At 35.2% G+C, this 21,494-nt stretch overlaps 1 protein-coding gene across 3 annotated transcripts in view; it reads left to right on the top strand.

Moving 5' to 3' along the window:
* The window catches only part of BTBD9 (BTB domain containing 9), a 130,292-nt gene that overhangs the window by 49,363 nt on the left and 59,435 nt on the right, over positions 1–21,494 (top strand). The window contains exon 8 of one of the 3 annotated variants that reach the window (XM_075146798.1): positions 18,125–18,178. The exons of the other annotated variants lie outside the window; for them this stretch is intronic. Coding sequence (XP_075002899.1) covers positions 18,125–18,178 — 54 coding nt within the window. The remainder of the gene's footprint in view (positions 1–18,124; positions 18,179–21,494) is intronic. 3 annotated transcript variants of the gene reach the window in all.

Raw genomic sequence — 21,494 nt, 5'->3', positions numbered from 1 at the left:
CAACCTGATTTCTCAGCTCCAACTGTATGCATACATCATTTGCTGACTCGTATTATATTTTATTTTGAAGAACCAGGGAGCGTACACCACATTTTGACAAATGAACCTTGGGATAAACTTAGCTAACCTAGCAAGCTCAAAATCAAGCTGCAAGCATCAAATTATCCCTTCTAGCTAGGAAAAATCCTGCTTTTTTGTAGCATTAAATACATTAGAGTCTTAACTGCTTTTTAAAGACTGTTCAATTTTAAAAATATGTTGAAGTTAAAGCATAGTTGAGAATGTGATATTTACTGATTTTTGTGCGCATGTGTATGTCTAATGTTATGACTCTCCAAAGCTTTATGGAATATCTTGATAAATGAAGTGAATAGTACATATAAAGGAAATTAGTTACTGTTACTAATAGGATTCTAAATTAAATACTCCAGGCTTCATTCAGTTAAAACGACAACTTTAACATTTTGTTAGTAGTTCGGGTATTTTGTTACATATTTTATTTTATGCAGATGCCATACAAGTTTCTAATCCCTACAACTGATGTGCGATTGCCTTTTTACCCCACAAGGCACTCAGTAAAAGAGGTAAAACCCTGCTGTAAATGTTTTGCAAGTTTCAGTAGGACTAAAAGGTGTAACTTTTTTTTTCTTCATGTTGTAAAGCTTCTCTAAAAAAAATTAGCAGAACAAATTGTAGACATGTTTTCCGATTTACTGCCTTGTTCATTCCATATTGAAGCAGCAGCAATGAATCATATAACTAAACGTGACTTTAATGTCTTTTCACTGTGGATTTCAAATTGTTGCCCACTGACATTTTAGCTGCTCTCGTTGAGCTGTCAGAAGAGCTATAAATGCTTTTAAAAAGTGAAATCATACTGGCACAGTTTGGTGCTAATATTAGCTTAGTTTTGGCTATGCTGCTGGAGTTTTTTCTGGATTTTGAATCACTCATATTTCCATCTTGGATTTTTCTGTGAAAATTTGTACACAATTTAAAACAACAGCTAATACGCTATCCTCAAGACGATGGTCTAGAACATTCCTACCATCTAGCTTATACATCTAAGAGCCTAAGTTTCATATATATGTATAGACACAATCTCCTACTGTTTCTAGAGAGGACTAAACATCAATAAAGGTAGGGGAAAAAATGGAGATGAACTCGGAGCTCTGCCCTTCAGAGTACTGCATTACTGTCTTTGCATAGAAGCAAATGGTTGAAGCAGATGGATCACATGTCTTGAGAAGAAGTGGAAGCACTTGAGGCTCCATGGAGGAACGTGAATGAGTAAATTGGTGGGGCAGGAGTGCGGAATTGGGGTGTACATAACCCCTGGAGTGTGGAACATAGGGAAGAGTTTTAGTTGAATACGCTGAGATGTGTGGGGATCAAATGCACAGAAATCTTTCAGGTAAGGATGCAGGACTTCCAGGATTTTTATGCGAAATGCAGAGATTTAATGCTTCTGTTCACCTTTATTTGCAGACTGAGGGGGAACTAAGGATAGCAGAAGTTACTTTTTCACAGCTTTATAGACCAGGCCTATACACAATTTGCACAATAAAGATGCTTTCATAAAGAACTTTCATAAAACATGGCATATTGGAAAAGCCCACTGTGCATCTGTTGAGCCAGAAGAAACTGCGAATAAAATTACATAGCATTGCTAATACCTGTAGTCTTCGTTACTTAAATCTCAACATGAATGACAGACAAATATGAGCAGTATATTAGAAATGGAAAGTTCCACTATTGCCAACACTTTTGTGCAAGAGAAGAGGAAAAGAGAGTGTAGGTCTGCTAGAAAATTATCAGAATTTAAGTTAAGTGACAGGTAGCTATTAAATGTAACAGGGAAAGAAAACATTTGCTTTCAGGAGTCTAGCCAAATTTCTACACTACTTTTTTTTTTTTTTCTTCTTGTAGAAATTCAGCAGTACCAGTCTACTGTAGTGTGTATCTTGTAAGCAGCATTTTCTCTTTTTGGCACAGATTTTATATGCTGTAGCACAATATACTTTGCGGGATGTTATATAGTAAAGTAACTTTTATGAGGGGTGTAAAAAGCTCCCGCTCAGGCTGCGCAGACATTGGAATGGCCCAGGAGGACTGCAGAGTGAAGCAATGTTAAGTGCGAGAGAGTGGTATATATTAGTTAAGGATCTTAAATCACCATGATGATTCTGTCACGCAGAAATCAAGTAGCCTTTGATAGCTCTTGCTTAACCCTACAAGTAAATTTTAGTGACTTGTTTGGGTCTTTAACAGTTTGCAATATAAATATACCACCATCAAACCTTTGTAAAGGAAGTACTGTTTTCCTGCTATATATTATACTAATTCCTAACAATATTTTGCTGGTGCAGTTATACCCATTCTACAATTCTACCCTGGTATAGACATGTTGGTCAGAGGTGTAGCTTGGGTTTGGTTTTATTTTTTCTGTATACTGACATGGCTATACAAAAGATTTGTTCTTAAGTATTATTGCACTGGTCAGGCTAATATGATAGCGAACAAAGGATCCTCCATTCCCTTTCGGAAGATTAATTTTAATTTTCCTAAATTCCTTGTAAATGGAAAAACTTCTGCTGTACAGTTTCATAGAAATATTTTTCATTGGAAATTTTTGTTAGCTATGTGAATAATTATGTATTTTTTCACACATTTTTAAGCTTTACGCTTTGAATAATAAGAGTTTGGATTATTGTATAGCTGACATTAAGAGAGCAGAAATTTAAATGTATAAAATAATATGTGAAGTGGTGAATTTGGGAATTTTTTTGTGTATTGCAGACTATTGCTATATCTGCTGGAGTATCCAATTCCTTCAGAAAAAGAGAAATCTATTTAACAAAGTCCTGCCTTTTTTTCTGAAAGATAGGTTTAAGGGGTTTTCTTCTGGCTTTTTAATTGATGTTGATACTTTCAGAATCGGATGTATTCTATGGAAAATACACTTTCCATGTGATATTCCTGATTCAGAAACAATGTGGTGAATAGAGAATTTAATTGAAAATAGACTTTGTATCTATCTCTTGCCAGAAGGTATCCATTTCAGTTTAAAAATAAAAATGATTTAAATATATTTGCAAAGTTAGGCATTTACACTTAGTGCGCAAGCTTTGCAGCTGTCTTACTTCTCTGAGTCTGGCAGTGATGCTGGTGTGTTCTTTGCATCTTGGTTTTTAATCTTTATCTTCTTTCTCTGAGAGGCCAATGTGTTTGAGCTATTGCCACTCCTGCTAAGTCAATGGTGTCTGAGGCTGTTACAGCATCGTCTTTTATGTCATCACCAAAATTGACCCTCAGTCGAGAACAGTATGATAAGGAAAGTGATGTATTTGAGGTGATTGCTCTGGGTCCTTATTTCTTGGAGATAACATAAACATATTGAAAGTCGGAATGATAACGTGCCATTGAATGAGTCTGGAAACTATGTTTTGTTGGGTCTGGAAGTACATTAAATGTATCATATGCCTTAGTACTGAAGGACAGGTTTGATTGGAAAAATTTGCTTGCCCACCTGCTTCTTTCCTACTCTCTCAGGAAAAAAAATACACTAATTGGAAATGGTATTTGTGGAGATGAAGTACTGTGACTGGAAGCTGCAGAATGAGTTTTGTTAGCTCTGATTTTATTCTTGCATCCATATTATCAGTAAGATAGTATTGTAATGGGCAGAATAGATTAATCTTTGAGATAGGCAAAGGCTGAACTGATTAATTGTTACGTGGTCTCTTATCGTATCAAAACCAGAGTCTCTGTTACAAACAAAAGGGCAGTTTTGTAACTAGCAAAACAATAGTGAATCTGCTGCTGATGTCTTTTCTATCACCCTTTGAAGGTGGTGGGTCATGGGAGCAGCAGCAGGAAAATCTTAGAAATATACTCCATAGAGTGGGAAAATAAATATAACTAATTCTCATTTTGTGGACTTACAATATTTTTTCAAAAGTGAAATTTGTTGATGTTACTTGAAATTAGAAAGTGTCAAAGCTACAGATCTAGTGTTCTTGAAGCTTCTTTTTGTCAAGCAGCTTGCATGAAAACAGCTCTGAGGTGTTAATTTGTTGTTCAATATTTTTTATTTCCAAATATGCTTTACTTGGTGTATTTTACATGTTTTTATTGAGATATTAAGTGAAAAGGAGCTAACGCTTTGAAATGAAAGATGTTTTTTTGAAAATTGAAAGTGTTTGTTGAATTGCCATCTCTTGTTCATCTGTAAAACAAAAATGTCAATGAAGTAGAAAAAAGAGCAAATTACAGCTGACTTTTCACAGCATTTTTTATTCCTATAATTTTTGTAATGTTAGCTCTTTTTTGGTGTCTTTTTTTTTGCCGCCCCTCCCCCCCCCTTTTTTCTTTTTTTTCTTAATTAAAGTCAGCAAAGAAGTTAGGGTCGCTGAAGCTTTGATGATCGGTACCCTTCTGTAATGTCCAGAGAGTACTGAATGTCTCCAAGTTTGACAACTTTAGTGTAGACAGTCTTTTGCATTTTAACTCTGTTGCCTGGATTGTCAACTGGTAAACTGTGATCAAAGGCTAGAGCTCATCTTTATTTCACAGGGAAAATGTGTGTGTATGTATGTATTAAAAGCAGAGAATGAACTATTAGCAGAATAATAAGATAAGTAGATACATGTTGCTGTTTTAGTGTAATTCATAGTGAAGAGATTTCCTACAAAAGAAAGTATGATCCGAGGGTGAAAATTAACTATGGAACAGTGTCTTGACTTTCATTTCAGTGTTTTTCTCCATAATGACATGAAAAATAGATGCCATAAATTCCTCAATGGGATACGGCTATTTTCAGTCTTTGAAATTCCAGTACTAAACTTTATTAACAGTCTGTCTGAAATGAAGGAAGATGAAACCTTGAAGCTAGAAAACTGTTACTGTAACTTTACAGTTTGAAGAGCCTGTTGGCAAAGGAAAGATATTATGTTTAACAATGTGCAGACTTTATTTCTTACAGTGAAGTAAAGTATACTAGTACAGAGAAGAAGAGAGACATCGATTTTTGCTTTGGGATTTCGAATATACCTTTACCTTGGCTTAAAATTACAGTGCAGTTACCAATTAGGAAAATGGGAGGGGCAATAGTATCATGGATAACATTCTTTAGTGCCTGGCTTTTAATCTTCTTTTGCTGCAAAGTTCAATGGAGACGTCTCCAAGATGTATATTTGAAAGCTGCTCAAAGGTAGGGTGGGTTATTAGCACCACCTCAGCCCCTGTGCAGGCTCAGCTTGCTCTCTGCAGACCTGCCTGGAAGCCTCTGCCCTCTGTTCCTTCCCACTCCGGATGGTCAGGTAGAGAGCAATGCCCACTCCCGCCGTGCAGTCACTTTCCTTGTTCTGTTTTGCTTCGTTTATAATACATGCTTGTTCCAATATAATAAACTTGGGTAGGAAACAGTTGAGCAGCCCTGCAGTTAGCCTGGATGTGGGCTGAACAGTCTTCATGGACTTGAGTTAAATTTGTGTGCAAGTACTGCTCTTCCCACACTGTAGTTTCTCCTGGTCACAATTCCAGAGTTGCAATGCTGAGACACTGGAGTGCAGAACTGGGTTTGGGACTTTTATTTAGGACTCAATATCAGGAAGACGCAAGTATATGCAAGCAGTATAGTAGCATTTATGTGATGGGGTACTTGAGCTGAATAAACCGTGTTAGACTCAATATGCTGCACATAGAAGTGGGTTAGTAGTGTTTAAGGCTGTAGTATGGCTAATCTGCCTGGTGGAAGAGGGGAAGCAGAAGTTACTGAGCGTTGAGTACTACTTCTGATTTTTAATCATTTTACTTCATTTCTTTTCTTTAAAATCAAATTTTTGTCATTCTTTTAGCAATAACATTATTCATTATGGTTCTTGATCCAGTAGTAGCATTGTTTTTTGGGACAGGTTTTGCAAACAGTTGTTCTTCAGCATGACTAGTGTCTGGGCTGGACCCCAGAATATCGGTTGATCATTTTCCAATATGGTGTTCTTTGGAGTGCAGTATATATTGCTGCTTCTGATTATAATATGTACGGTTGGAATCTTGTTTTGAGATACAATAGGTGCCTTTATATTAGAAACAGCGAATAGCTGCTACAAGCAAAATTTTCAAGTAAGGGTTGATTGCCTAAAAAAATAAAATGGGAATGAATATAATAAAAGGTACTGATATCCTTGCTTCTTTATCTTTTTTTTACGCTGAAAAAGATATAAATTATACAACTACTTAAAGAATATGCCTTTTCTCTGTAGTAAGGATACCACTGGTCTTTCAATAAAGAAAACCATGGTTTCCAAACACTACATTCAAGTTTTGTTCCCTAAACAGAATTTTGTTAAATTTTGGCTGGGAGTTTTCCTGATCCTTCTTAACCATGTTCACCAAGTTACTGGAAGAGTGGTTGGAAAGCAAAATGTGTATACATAGGTTGGTATTCCACATAATTAGATCACAGAATATGTATTTCTTGATTTTATCTAAGCCATGGTTTGCTGTAGTGCAGTGTAGTAATAAGATAGAACATGTTTAGTGTTTGGTTATTTTTTTGATACATGGGCATTGATAAGAAATTCCTATGTGTGATTGCTTTTGAGAGATCTAATATTCAAAAAGTAAGAACTTAAATGTGCTTAAAGATTTTTTTCTTTTGAAGACTTACCTTAATACTTGTTCAGTATGATGCACAGTTATGAGTACATAATACTCATTTATATACAATATTTATTGAAATTTGAGATGATGCACTTCATTTGAGTGGAATAGGAACCTATTCTTCTTCCTCCTGTCATCTTTGAAAACTTACACTCTCGTTCTGTTACTGTCTTTCACCTACCTTATTAGGATGACTGGAATATCTCAGAGAGAATAATATCCAAGCAACGTCTCTGTGGCAGGCCCATCAGTCAGTGCCAAGAGGAAAACTTGAGGTATCTCTGAGGTCATGCGATCAGAAGTTAGAAATCTTCTCCCCACAAGTCTAACTTCATCTATTTTTACGTTCTATTTTTTCAGACTGACAATTTTTGAAATAATATTTTTAAATCATGGTATGTTTTGTTGGTTTCTTTTAAGATTTATGTATCACATGGAGGAAAATGGAATGTAAAATAACTGAGCTTTAAAAAAGAAGAGCTGGTAATTAATCTCTTCTGTGGAATACTGTTCATTCTTCTGTTACCTGATCATGGTCATCAAAGGATGATATAATAATTTTGAAAATTATACTTACTAAAGCACTCAGCTTTTTTTCTGAGGTGTATTATTGGATTTTATCTAGCCTCCTGCTATTTGTGAGGCTATTCTTGTCAGGAAATATATAGTATGTCTAAAGGAGCAAACAGCTTTTTTTACATTTGCATATTAAACAAATCTGTGTACATTATCATCTCTATCTTATCTAACTACCTCCTCTTGTAAATCTCTGAACATTTTCTTATTTACTGCTTTCTCTGGTAGAGGGTTGGTGTCTATACTGAGATGCAATGATGTGTACTGCATCTCTTGTAATGCAGAGGAAAATGGCTTCATACGAAGAGCCTGTAACGTCTGGTTGGGGGGCAGTAACTTCAGCTGCCCCAGCAGGATTGTAAGTATCTCTCTAATCAGAGTATAAATTTTCAGGGATACTAGGATAAGAATTTGTCTCTCAGGTTTCTGAGTTTTGTTCTTTTACCCAAAGATTACTGCATCTAAATAATCTAAGAATGCCAACATGAAATACGCTGGTCTGTTACCAACACCATAGGCTGGTGTTACTGAAGTGTAAAAACCATTTTAAAACAGGCAACCACTTATTTAAAGTGGGAAGGCAGCTCTCAGTTCTTTGTTGCAAAGCATGTAAGGAGTTGTTATTGACACAGCTGAATTTCTATTTACTCACTTACCTGAACTTTGAAACAATAGTATAAATAACATGCAGGTATTTGCATGAAACAAACACAACAGATTATCCCTCTTTGCTTCCCATTTAGCCATGTTATAAAACAATTATTTCAAATAAATAAAAACAAACTCCACTTCATTTTACTTCAACATTATTATTTTTTATGTACAGTGGAAGAACAAGAGAGCTAATTGTCTTCCTTCAGTTTGTTATGCCTTCCACCACCCAATTTACATTTAGAAAAAAATAATTTTATTTTTAAATAGTTCCCCTCTTAATTTTTTAATTTATTTTATTATAATGTCCATATAGGGTACAATGAGACAGACTTTGAAAGACAGTTTTCTGTAGCGCTTAGACAAAGTTTTTGGTAGAAAACAATGGATAATCCTTATGGACACTTTGCAGATACCAGCAGATCAGATATCACATTTTTAGTGATTTCAGTCACTAATTAAAAAATAAGGTGGACTTGTGTTTCCAAGGTATAAAACTTGTATCATGGTGTGTGTTGAACAGTAGTTTCTGTGCTTTTCTGGTAAGATGAGCTCTCACTTGCAGAGGTTTTTCTCTTGAGTGGAACCCTCTCAAGAAGTCAGAAAGCTGTGGGATTTCTTCTTGGTTTTTTTTTCAGTGTAAATGATGGGGAGACCTATAGCTTTCGGTTGGTGGGTAGGGAGAAGGCAAAGAAAGGTATCTAAGTTCTTTCTGTAGGAAGGTTAGATAAGAATGTGACAGTCTCTCACTTAATGTCTTTCTTCCTTCTCTGCCTTTCAGAGACCTATGGGGGTCTCTGAAAGGCCCTTGGTGGTGTATCATTAAAGACACTATTGCATTATATTAAATTAGGGAACAGAGCTATTGGCATGTCTGGCTTACGTTCACTTTTTACCACTAGAGCTGAATATTCTCACCGAAAAGCCTTCTTTAAAACTGTTTCCAAATGATTTTTAAAAGAAAGAAAAAAGAATAAAAAGGTATTGTCACTGTGTTTACCTCTTTTTGTATATGTTCTTGAATTTGCGCCCCTTAGAGAATATTATTTAGTAAGGCATAATTTTCCTTTTCCATTTTGAAGCTTGTTTACTTTTATACTATACATAATTTCATGATGTGCAGAAGTTAATTCTAATATTCCATATTTATTTCACCATGAAGCTGCAAGGAGCAATAACTATTAGGGAAGGGGAAGTACTTGTTCTATCATTCATAAAATTTTATGCAAATTGGGAAATATGACTAATAAGCTAAACTTTAACTATCAGATATTGTCCTTGAAAATTGCAGTTAAGAATTATTAATTGTAGAACCAGAAATAAAGTTGTTCTACTGGTACCTATAATTTATATTCTAGTTCCTATTTTATTTATCTATATAAATATAAAACTTGCTTTCTAATCCCCAGAAAACAGCTTTTGAGCTAGTAGTTGTAACTGATACCTATTAGTTTGGAAAAGTTACTGATTTAATGAACTCATGGAAAATAGGTAATGGGCACCAAGTTCGTTCTTTTCCCATCTTTAAAAGAAGGAAAAAGAGGTTGCTGAGGAATTGTGTCATACAGCACAACTTCAGTTTCCAGAAAAATATTGGAGCAAGTAATTGAACCAAATTGTTTGTAGGCACTAGAAGATAAAGAAATTACTGTCAGCTAAACTGGGTTTGTCAAAAACAGATAGTCAATTTAGTTTCCTTCTGAGGCAGAAAAACAGGGCATGGATAAGAAATAAATCAGTACATATTATATTTTGTCTTTAGTAAACCTTTTGACACTAACAAGGTATTTCAGTGTGCAAGCAAGGGGAACATGGTCTAAATGAAAATATAGTAAAGCGGAACAGCACCTGTTGTAATCATAGTTATATGGAAATGGAAAATGGAAAGATATAAGTGAGATTTTTATGGGGTCTTTCTGGTGTTCCATACTACTCAATATATGCGTAATGCTTTGGATGGTAAAAAAACCCACTATATTGTCTTAAATTTGAGGATAGCATGAAACTGTGAGAGGAGATGCAGTTATGTGAAAGGACAAAATTAGATTTAAAAAGGATCTTGACAAATTGGAGACACAGTCTGAAATAAATAGAATGCAGTTTCCTAAGAACAAGTGCAAGAATTTGTATATGTGCGGGGAAATACGATTTAAAGAATGAGGGTGAGGAGCAAATGGCTGAATAGCACTTCAGCACCAGAAGGATCTGCAGTTTTTAGTGAATGCCAAGCTGGACATGGGACTGCAGTATCAGCTGTTGCAAAAAATAATATTTGAATATATAAACAGGAGTATAGCTTGTAATATGAATCAGCATCATTCATGTAGTTCAGTCATATCTGAATTGCTAATTTTGGACCCTTGAGGAAATTACCATTTCATACTTCAAGAAGCGTGGGAAGCTTCTAGAAGGGAACACCAAGAACCAGCACAGTTTGACCTACAAGAAAAGATGGACACACTTGCGTCTGACTGGTTTAGAGAAGAGAGGTCTGAGGGGAGGCATGAAAAGCCTCTCAAGAGGTAAAAAACTTGTACAAAACAAGAGATGAATATGTTCTGCATCTTCATAAGGAATAAGACAAGAAGTAATAGGCATAAATCATATCAACGAAAAGTTGGATTTGGTGCTAGGAAACACTGTCACACTGGCTAAATATAGGTTGTCTGTGAAGGCTGTGAAAGCTTCATAAGTGGAGAATTTTAACAAGGGGTTAGATATTTATCTGTCTGGAGTGTAATAAATGTGGTTTGATCTTTCTTTGTGACAGTGTGACAGGAGGGATGGACTAAATGACATCTTAAATTCTCTTTTTAAGCCTTTTTTTCTGTGACTTCTGGACTCTGGTTTCTAGATCATGTGTGACTCAGATTGGTACTTCGAGTCAAAGCAGCATGATGACCGTGAGGTCAGTACAGTATTGTTTCTTAAACGCTGATTGTTCTGCATTCTGGTTGTCAGCACATGTCTCATGAGTTGGAAGTGATTCATGGGATAATCTAGCTCCATGGATTATAAACTATGCTTTATAGATTACTGTTTGTGGGGACATAGTATGATGAAGCACATTTCTTTTATAGTGTATGTACCTGGTTCCATAAAGAAATGAAGTCTATACTACAGGCATCAAATATAGGAAAGAGATTCTATTAATGCCTTCACTGGAAAAAGGCCTAAATATTATCAGACATCATAGGATCTCTCTTCAGAAAAGGGTCAGACAGAGACAGCAAAAAACTTTATAAGATACCCCAGTTTTGGAGAAACCTAATTTGGAGTTTGCCTGTGTCAAACCCAATTAAGTCTGTGACACACATCAGTAGAAAGACAGGCTTATTTTATTCTGATACTCATAAGATAATTTTTTTTTTAAGGAGTTTGATAGAGTATCCAGAGGTCTGAGAAACTTGGAGGATTGCCACTGTCATCTTGTCCAAATAATTTGGGAACCTTTGATTTAACTGATTTTTAAAATGCCAAAGGAAAAATGGTCCTGCAATTTTTTGTGCAGTAGTATGTCAAATTTTTAATGTTTTTTTTTTTAGTAGGATTGTCACAAATCTACTGAAATGTATTCTTACCATTAGAAGTTGATTTCTGACTATTTATGGGAAAGATCAGTTAAGTTCCCTCATCATACAGTCTTTAAAATAGTTATTGAGCATGCTCATACTTCTCCTTCAACATCTGTATAACTATGTGTTGCCGAATAGTCACAGCTGATGTAATCATCCAGTTTCTATCCAAGTTTGATACCTGCTCATGAGTGTGTGTGTGTGATTCAATGACAAAGGATAACCCAGCTAGACCTGGGGAACTTGAATCATTCTCTGGAGCTCAGGTAGAATCCAAATTGCTGACCTAGGTCATGTGAATAGCCCTTTACATAGTATCCTGTATTGGTAAATTGATTTGCTTCACAGGTGACTGTGTTCCTGAGTAGTAATATCATCTCTTCAGAAATCATGGCCTTTGAATGATACACAGGATGGTTGCTTCAAAGGTTTAAAAAGAGAAGGAAAAAAAACCCAAACAAACAAAAAAAAAGAGGGTGAAAAACAACAGCAGAAAGCAAACTGATTCTGTATGTTATCATAGGGGAGGAAATATTTAGCAAAAGAGTTAGTTAATTTATTGATCCTTGGTAATTCCATTTTATTGTGTAATTAACAATTGTTATAGTAGTCTGGGATGAATAGGTTATAATGGATAAATTTTTTCCCAACTGAAATAAGTTTCACTGGTCACATCATGTTTCTATTACAAAGAACACAGATGAAACACCTCTTTTTCCTTATGATGTTCTACGGATTCAGTCAATTCATTTCCATGGATTTGTTCAAAATAAAAATCTAAACCTTTTCTTTTAATTTGTGAGATTTGTAGACGTAACTGGGAGAGAAATGGCTCTTACGCTGATTTGCAAATAAAAGGATTACACCTTTATGTTCTGCTGCTCTCTTAAATTTTTCCTCCCATTCAGTGTACCATAAAGTGACATATTGGTTCTCTGTTTCTCTTTTCCGGTTCTTTTAGTAGAAGTAAGTGAAACTTTTATGCAATCTTTCATTGGAATTTTCTTTTTCCTAATCAAAGCGGTGCCACTCTCCTTTGTTTCTTCACCCAGTTTGTTTGTTGTCTGCTGCCTCTTCCCTTTGTTCGTTTCTTGTTCCCTTATGCTGTTTGGTCCTCTTCTTTAGGTGTTTTTTTTTTAGTTTTTTCCCTTTCTAATGTCTTGTTCCCTGCTTATATATTTACTACAATATCTCTTTGATTTCTTCTCCTGAATCGCCTTGGTGGCAGTATTTTGAACTGATAGTAATGTGAAATTACAAACCTCTTTTAGTGAACAAAGCATAACAACAAGGCATATTCTGCAGAGTTTACAATTGGAGAAAGAGATGAAACACCATGAATAACTGACTAGAGTAAGAGCTGATCAGTACAGATAACTTTTCAAGAAGAATAATTTTTAAGAGTAATTTGAACAGTTAGTAATTTTTGTCAAATGAGGCAAAAGGGTTCTGTGGCAATTGTATGGGCAAATGAAGTGTGGAGCTTGATAGGAAAGGGACTAGTAGGAAAAAGTGATGTGAAATGGTTGGAAATACAAGCAGTGTTCAAATATTTAAAAAGTTGGAGGTATAAATGATCTGTAAAGCTTTAGGATGAACATTCACTGGCTTTCTGAATTTGTTCAACTAAAGACCATGGAAGTGCAGAAGAGAGTGAGCTGGAAGCGGGGAGTGGGGCCATCTGCGCTCTTTCTCCCAGTTGTGGTCTTTCTCTCTATCCGTCAAAGTTCTTCACAATAAAGAACGTTTAAAATTAGGTACCCTGCACCACAGATTCTTGTCTTGAGCAAATAACTGACAGAGATTTTATTTTGGATTATTTTGGAGGTTTAGACTAGAACTATACAGGAGTGTAATGTTTCGATTTTCCTTTCTCTTGGATGTCGGTTTAAAAACCATATGAGCTCTAAAGGCTCTAAAGATAGATACCTCAAATATTCTTTACTTCAGTGACCTCTTAAAACCATTCCATGTCAGAAGTGATGAATAGCTTTTGTGGGTTCTGAGCAGGTTCCTGATCGATTGGTTACTAGTTAATGAGGGAGAAGAAGGGCAAGAGAAGCTGAAGTCCAGCTGACTCTGTGAGAGCACACCTGCCTTTTCTCTGTACTTCATTTTCTCTGTAATGAAGGAACCAATTGGTTTAGAGCGATCAATGCTGACCTGTTAGGATCAGGCAGTGTTCTGGCATTGCCAAGGCAATTAAGTTCAACAGAGATTATAAAGAAAAAAAAGAAAGGGCCTGAGACTTTGAATTGAATAAGAGCTACATTGATATTTTAAGGTTGGCAAAAAACCCCAACCCAATATAGTTTAAAAGAATTAAATCATTATCATGTTCTCTTTTATATGAGATTGGGAATGACAAGATCGTTGTCATTTGTCCTTTAAATTTGATAATCTCTGGTCCTGCTTCTGTGACTGTGGATTTCTGCACAATGTAATGCATGTATTTGGAGGAGACAGTTTGCTTTGAAATTTCATATTGGTACTTGAAAACTTCCCCCTTTGTTGTCTATTGTATTCTGTATTATTAAACTCGTAGGCTGCGTACCTTCATAGAATGATTCATTGCAACTGAGGGGGATAAAAAAAGCCCAAACCCTTAGTAAGTAATCGTAATACATAGTTCTTGTCAAGTGTAAGTTTGGAAAGTTTGTCATATATTTAAAGATTTAAATAAGATGAAGTTTTTATGATTCTGGCAGATCTTTTGTTGCCTTGTATGGATGTCCTTAAAAGGGAATGAATTTGTTTCCTCTAAGAGTTTTGGCCTTGTCAAAACCAATGCATTTGGCAAGTTGGAATTAACTTGCATCAAATGTTAGATGGTTACCTGCTCCATATTTTAACTTACACATTTATTGAATGTAGACATTAACTGGCAATATTATTGATATTAAATTAAATGCCAGGATATCCTTTCTATGCCTCTTTTCTGCTTGAAAGAGGCTAATGCATTATTTTGTAAGATTCACCCATTCTGAGTCAAGACATTTCTATTAAAAAAACCAAAACAAACAAATCAACCAAAACCCTGCAGGCAAACCAAAAATTTTGAAAAAGAAATTTATGAGTATAATATCAAAACAATAATATCCAAGTATGATTTATCTTTGTATCTGATATTCTCAGTTTTACTTGATTGACCCACATTTCTGTGGAAGTTAACCTTCCCCTCTTTCCACCTCAAAAACACCAGAAAGCCTGAATATATATAAAGTTCCTTTAATCATCAATTGCATGTTGTCATTTTAACCTTCATCAGATGAGCATCCTTTAGTTTATGCTTGCCCTTGAGCAGATGAGGTGCATAATCCTCTTCTTTCAAGCTTTTAAAGCATTTTTATTGGATCTTTGTAGTTGAATGCTATGTTAAATCAACTTCTTATTTTGAAATCTGAAGCTCATGAGCTAATATGAGCTAATATTCTAGCTGGTAACTGGCTTTGTGCTGACTTCCTTAATGGTTTTAGGCGTACGTATATATATGTATACATATATATACACCATTTAATTTTCATTAGGGAACACCAGTGAATATGATCATGTATTCTATGATGGGTGGGAGGAGTGGAAATTTTTATGATGCGACTTTTTGATGTGCTGCTTTTTTGACATAGTTGTTCCCCCTTCAGGAGTCTCCACCAGTTAGTGTTCAGATACAGTTGTAGAAATTCTTTCTCTTTATGTTTGAATGTGTTGACCATGGAGTAAATGTTCTACTTTAAAACAAAGTATCAAGTGTGGGGACTTCTAAGGTGGTCGTTAGAATTGGTGCATTGCTGCCCTCTGCACAGGGATCATGCTAATGATGGCTAGTGCTAATGACTTCTGTCCCAAATGTATCCTCTTTTAGGATGTATCATCATTCTAATCTCCACTGATACAGAAAGGTTTTTGGTTTTTTTTTGCTAACTGTGCTCATACAGCGTGGGACAGGTTTAATGTTAATTTTCAGGCTGAATTTATTGCAGAGTAAGAGTGCAAGCCTATATTGGTTATCAATAATATAGTGAATTCTCTATACTGTGGAGAATACTGATGTTAAACAGGTCTTGAACAGACAGTTTTTAAAAAAGAAGAGCCAAAGAGTATTAATCCATTGACAGTAAGGAAAATCAGGCTTGCTTATTCTGATCTACTGGTGTAGAATTTAATTGTAATCCTATGGCACTAACAATAAGATGTGTATAAATATAGAAGAAAATGGATAACAGAATATTTCGAGTAATCTTTCTGTTTTAAAAAGAAAGGGGTACATTAGCCATGTATGAACTCGCTCTCAAAAATGAGTAGTTTAAACTGTATGTTTCTTGCAGAAGCAAGGCTGCTTTTTCCAGGCCGAAGGGTTCACCAGGTTTTCAGTCTCAGCCTTTTATTTGAATAAAGTTCAGTCTGTAGTCCAAACCTTTTATTGAAGTGCAGGTCTGGAATGTCTCTTTCTGGAAAGGGACATGACAGCATAAAATTTATGTAATACCTCTAAAAATGTATTTTTGATGATGATGGTTTAATATTTCAAAAGTCATGAAGGTTTAACTTTGACTTCTAATTTAAATGTGTCTCAGGCCTTTAGCATTAGTATTTATGAGAATATGAGTCATTTCGAGATTGAATTTTGGTGTAGAACAGGCATGTTCCTAGACTTCACTAATGCAAAACAAACGAGTCACAGTAGAGGTGCAGCTAAAGTGCTTTCCATTTGCAGTGTAATAAAACATACTTTTGCATTTTATTTATTCATTGTAGATGTCCTCTCCTGTTTATGTATGTGCAACATTATTGCTTTGAAACAGAGGTGGAAAACCGAAGCTGTAGTTGTGGAACTAAAAGCATATGCACAGGGTTTACCTTTTAGAATACTGACATTCTACAACAATAGTGTATTATTTATAATAAAAAAAACTTTGAATTCGTACAAATTAACATTGGCAATGCACACCTGATGAGATATTTTCACTTGCACGGGAGAACAGAGTTTTGTGTCGTGAGAAATAAAATAAATGTAGTAATGCCCCTTTATGCTTTCCATAATGTCTGATGGGGCACAGGTGGGTTCCAGCCAGATAAACTCAAACATGAGGTTGTTGTGCTAAGGGGGATAACCAATTCTTGAAAGGTCTTTTTTTTTTTTTCTTCTTCTCCTTCCTTCACAAAACATGGTGAATATTTTAAAGTCTGAAGCTAAACATGTTAAGAGGTGTCATAGTAAAATCACACTCATTTGTATGGGAAAAGAAAATTTTTTTTTTGTTGCTTTTTGCTTTGAGTTTAAATATGACTTTAAAAGCAAGTTCCTTTAAAAAGATGTTTTGGAATGAGAAAAGTATAGAATAATATGGAACTGCCTGTTTATTAATTTTCACTGCATTTTCTCTTCTTTTTCTTTTTCTTGCTCTTCCTACTATTTCTACTCTTTCCTTAGTTATAGTCATGCTGTGGGGTTGTTTGGTTGATTGAGGGTTTTTTGTTGTTTTTTCTTTTTGTCTTAAATATCTCTCTTGAAACAGAAGTAGATGTCAAGTCTTTTATGCCAGTTGATCTTCTCTTAGCATTATGCATTTTGTTATCTGTTTGTTGCCCAAATTGCTTGTCATGTACAGACATGCATCTTTAAATAGTATCTAATTGTAATGTTTTCACACAGTGCTTAATATATGGATTTGATCATTACATATAGAAAATGGAATCAGACATTGGGCAAATGTTTATTAGTATTCCAGCTATGTAAAATTATTAGAGTTGAAATTTGTTCATATCCAACCACTATATTTTTTATTTTATTTATTTATTTGTGGAAAATCAGCAAATATAGTAGAATCCCTGATCATTTTAAATGTAGTTTGATCATGTAGAAATCCTATTTTTATGGTATGTGTATATAACAAAATGAAAATGTGATCCTAACATGAGTTAGGCATGCACATTTTAACTTAATCTGGCTACCATGGATAATAATAGCAGGTGAGTTGTAGGGATGCAGGTTTCAGCTACTGACATTCTGAGGGTTCTTTGTAAGACTTGTATGTGCTTTAATCCATAATGTAGGGTGTAAAAACAATGGTACTGAGGCATTAAAATTACCATGACTTGTTTCCCTATGCTTCAGTTACTTTTGCTAAGTAAGCACACTCCTGGACTCTTTTCCCTGAAACCAGTTTAAAAGGTTTCTATAAACCAATGTTTCACTAACATTTTGGCACTGTTGACTTCTTTTGTCTTATCCACCCCTTTCCTGAGTTGATGTTAAGAATCTGAAAGTGAGATATTGAGAGTCAGCTCTGTGTATTTAGGTAGAAACACTGACCAGCCTTCTCTGGAGTAATATTTAAAAAAAGCAACATAAAGTAATACAAAAAAATGATCAGGAAGTTTGAGTTTGGGGTTGATATAGTTGAGCTGTTGGGAGTTGCAGGAAGTCAAGAAAGCTTTACGATCAGATATGAAATAGATGGATAGAGTATACATGAAAGGAGATTTATGATTACATAAATCAATACCACGATTACCTGCTAAATATGGAGGCAGTAGTGTTCTTAAACATTTTATGGTGAAAAGTACATAGGTTAGTTACTGATTTCAACTAGAATTTGGAGGCTATATTCTAAGTATATCAAGATTCATTTTGAATATATCAAATATATCATCTATTTCAGGATACGTGACCTAGCAGGGAAATGGGAAACACTAACGCTAAGTGAGCTGCCAAGGTGAGGGAAAGCGGGCATGAGCTGAGCGGAGGAGGTATAGTAAGAGATCTGAAAATGAAGTGTGAAAATTTGACTTTGGGCATAGGTAAGGGAGGCCAGAAGGGCATGTGATGGGGGAACCTTAGTTCTGAAGTTCAAAGGTTCCACTCCATGAAGGACAAAAATAAGTCAGTCCAGTATTCCCTGTAAATTTCTAGTTAATGAAAATATAGCAATAAATAATATTGACTGCTGCTGTTTCCAAAAAGAGATTTATTTCATTATACTGAGAATAATAATGTTATGGAGGAAAAGATAGTATTATCCTGATGATAGCCTCCTAGTCATAACTGACATCAATTACAGCTAGGAATAAAGCATTGAAGTATAATGAAGAGCTGTCTCCTGAAACATGTTTTCACTACATTAATATATAAGAATAAAATACATAAACTTCTTCTCTTTTAGCTGCATATCAAAATAATGCAGTACTGAGTTCAAATTATCAGCTTAATAAAGTGAAGTGCATGGTTTAAAAGGTAATAGTGCACATTCAGGTAAATTGAATTGGTATGCTAATGAAGGTTATGTCTACAGAATTGAGATTCACATAACTGCATGTTAAGATTCCTTTAAAAGATACTCTTTACCACAGAGCACCGCTGTCACTTCTGAGGCAAGAATCGTATTATTTAGAGGAAAAAAATCTTCTTGAAGAAGATACGATACAAGCTAATGCCTTTCGATGGCAGTTGTTCCAGTGTAACGCTGTAATGATCTAATTGGATTTCGAATATGAGAGAGTTGTGTATGCTCATAGCCACTTTGGGAAGGCCAGATACAAGGTAATAACAGTGGAGAGCTATCAGATATCCTGAGGGTAGATATGGTGAAACAAGCATGTGAATACAGCAGCTCAGCAGTTTTTTTTCCAACGCAAATGTGTAACTGCAGGTGTCTGATAGGCTGTACAATTGTTAGAGCTAATATCCTAAATCACTAATTTCATTCTCACTATCTCACCTGCTATGCAGGATAGGGACTATTGAAAAGACTGGTTCCCCCCCCCCCCCCCCCCCTCCTTTTTTTACTTCTGACTTTTTGGTTCAAGGATAGTGGTTTATTTCTTCATTGAGGAGTCACATTTTAAAGTGTTAGCTAAGTAAATTCAGCAATACTCCAAAGCAGACAGAAGTGGAAAAAAAAAACTTCCCGTTAAACTGAACGTCGTGGTTTTGTTTTGGGAGCTCTGATTTGTCAGTGCTAGAGATGTGCTGTATGGGCAGAATTCTTCTTCCAGCTGCTATCGAGGTGAAAACAGATGTGGGACCCAAGTTTATAAGGTGGTATCGGGCATATTGTGGTAAGAGTTTAGATGGATTGGAGCACTTAAAAAACTCTCTTTTGCATTTTCTTTTTAGAGAGAGAGAAAAAATTGTTATTTAGAGCTATATTTGCGTGGTTTTCGTCTTGAACATAGTACCAAATTTAATGATAGAGGAAAAAATACCAAGAAGATTTACCTGAATTGGGGCCTTATACAGTACCTTCATAAGTGGTGGAAATATTTCAGTTACAGCATTAAACTGGGAAAAGAAGGCTTATCCTTTCTGAGTACTACATGTCCTCTGGACTGAAAAAGGGAGAGGTTTATGGAGAAGAAAAAAGTTTGTTACATTAGAGAATCCTACGTAGATCATTAAAATTTTTTAAGGAATCTTTATTTTTTCATTACTTGGCTCTAAGCTTATCAATTTGCAACTTTCAGCATTTTCAGTACAATTTTTATACGCAGTGAGTTTATGTTACTTTTTTGAAACAGTTCATGAAATCTCTCTCTGGCACTCCTTAATATATAGATAGCTAAAAGGATGATGGCTTAATGCATTCTGCTTTTAAGTAGGTATCCAGACAAAGCTCTGTTTGATTCCCAAATAAAAGATTCTTTGTTCATAGTGAAGGAAGTTATTACTTTAGGGTTTTTTTTCCATGGCCATAAAACTTACTTCACTGCAGTAGTCATCCTGCAACTGTTAGAAATATTTGTGCACAGGCAAGTACTGACATCTTCATGTCCTTTCAGTGCTCTGTGGGATCTGTTATTAAGTATTTGAAAGGTATTACAAAGGAAGATCAAGGCAGGTTTGTTGTTGTAACTGATACAAACATGCAATATGATCCTCTCTATCAGTGCTTAGTTACTTTCATAAAATTCTCTCCGTAGAGCTGTTCACAATGGTAATGCCCTTCACTGTAACGCAGTCTGAGTGTATTGTGTTGTTGGTGTCCTGTTACGTCAAGCTGTGGTGACCTGAAGGTGTTGAATAAACGACAAATTGCTGCATTCACCCCAGTGAGATATTTCTTCCACCACTGATATAGGTGATAATGTGTGACAACCTGTAACTCTTTGATTTTCCTGCAAAAATCCAATAACTCTGGTGAAACATTATTTGAATGTAAATACATCCTAACTTCTTAATTTTTCAGTGGAAATATGTTGTTTGCTGTCTTGAGACAAAATGAAAGGTAATTCCTTCATTCAGCTCTCTTTTCTAGGTACTTCTGGCACCAGCTTGTCTTATATGGCTTGAGCTGCACATATTGACAGAAATAGTGGAAGCTTTTTGGTGAATGGTTGAAGGAGTTATGTTAATACAGAATTACATGCAAAAGTTTATTGCACCTTGGCTTTACTGCATGTATTGGTAAAGATGTTCAGTCGTTGTTCATTTGAGCTGGAATCATCAGCAAACTATTCTAGTGCAAAATAAGATTAGCTTGAAGATAAGATGTGAGCCAAAGAGCACGCAAAACCAAACTGATTTCCAAAAATGTAATGATTTTTACCATTTCATGAAAAGCGTAGAAACTTCAGCTGTTAGATTTGAGGTGTGTTTCAACAGAATGAAACTTCATGGCTAATTTTCAGGTGCTTATTTATTATGATGGATAAGTATCGCCTAGAAGGAACCTATCTGCAACTCACTCAATGGTGAGCAAATTTTGGACAAGTGAGAACTTTATTTTCTATTACACTTAAAATAGAAGAAATAAGGTTTAAAAGAAAGGTCTTATTCTTCTGGTTACCATTTATTCTGTTCTTCTTCCATTGCCTCGAAATTGATTTTAGGATTTATGACATTAGATTTAAAACAGTTTTTTATTTTTACATGTTTTACCATATGAAGGGAACTATATGACTGGTTATTAAATCAAATTGTTCTTTGGTGAAGGAACCAGTTGAAGAGACCTGAATTCAGTAGCTCAGTAAATATATTTCTGTCTTCTGCAGGTCTGCTCACCTGCTCACAAGTTTTAGTGGCGTAGTTCGTAG

This window comes from Calonectris borealis, chromosome 3 (genome assembly GCF_964195595.1).
Source record: "Calonectris borealis chromosome 3, bCalBor7.hap1.2, whole genome shotgun sequence".
Lineage (NCBI taxonomy): Eukaryota > Metazoa > Chordata > Aves > Procellariiformes > Procellariidae > Calonectris > Calonectris borealis.
Note: the sequence above shows the minus strand (reverse complement) of the source record. Positions and strands in the feature narration are given on the sequence as shown.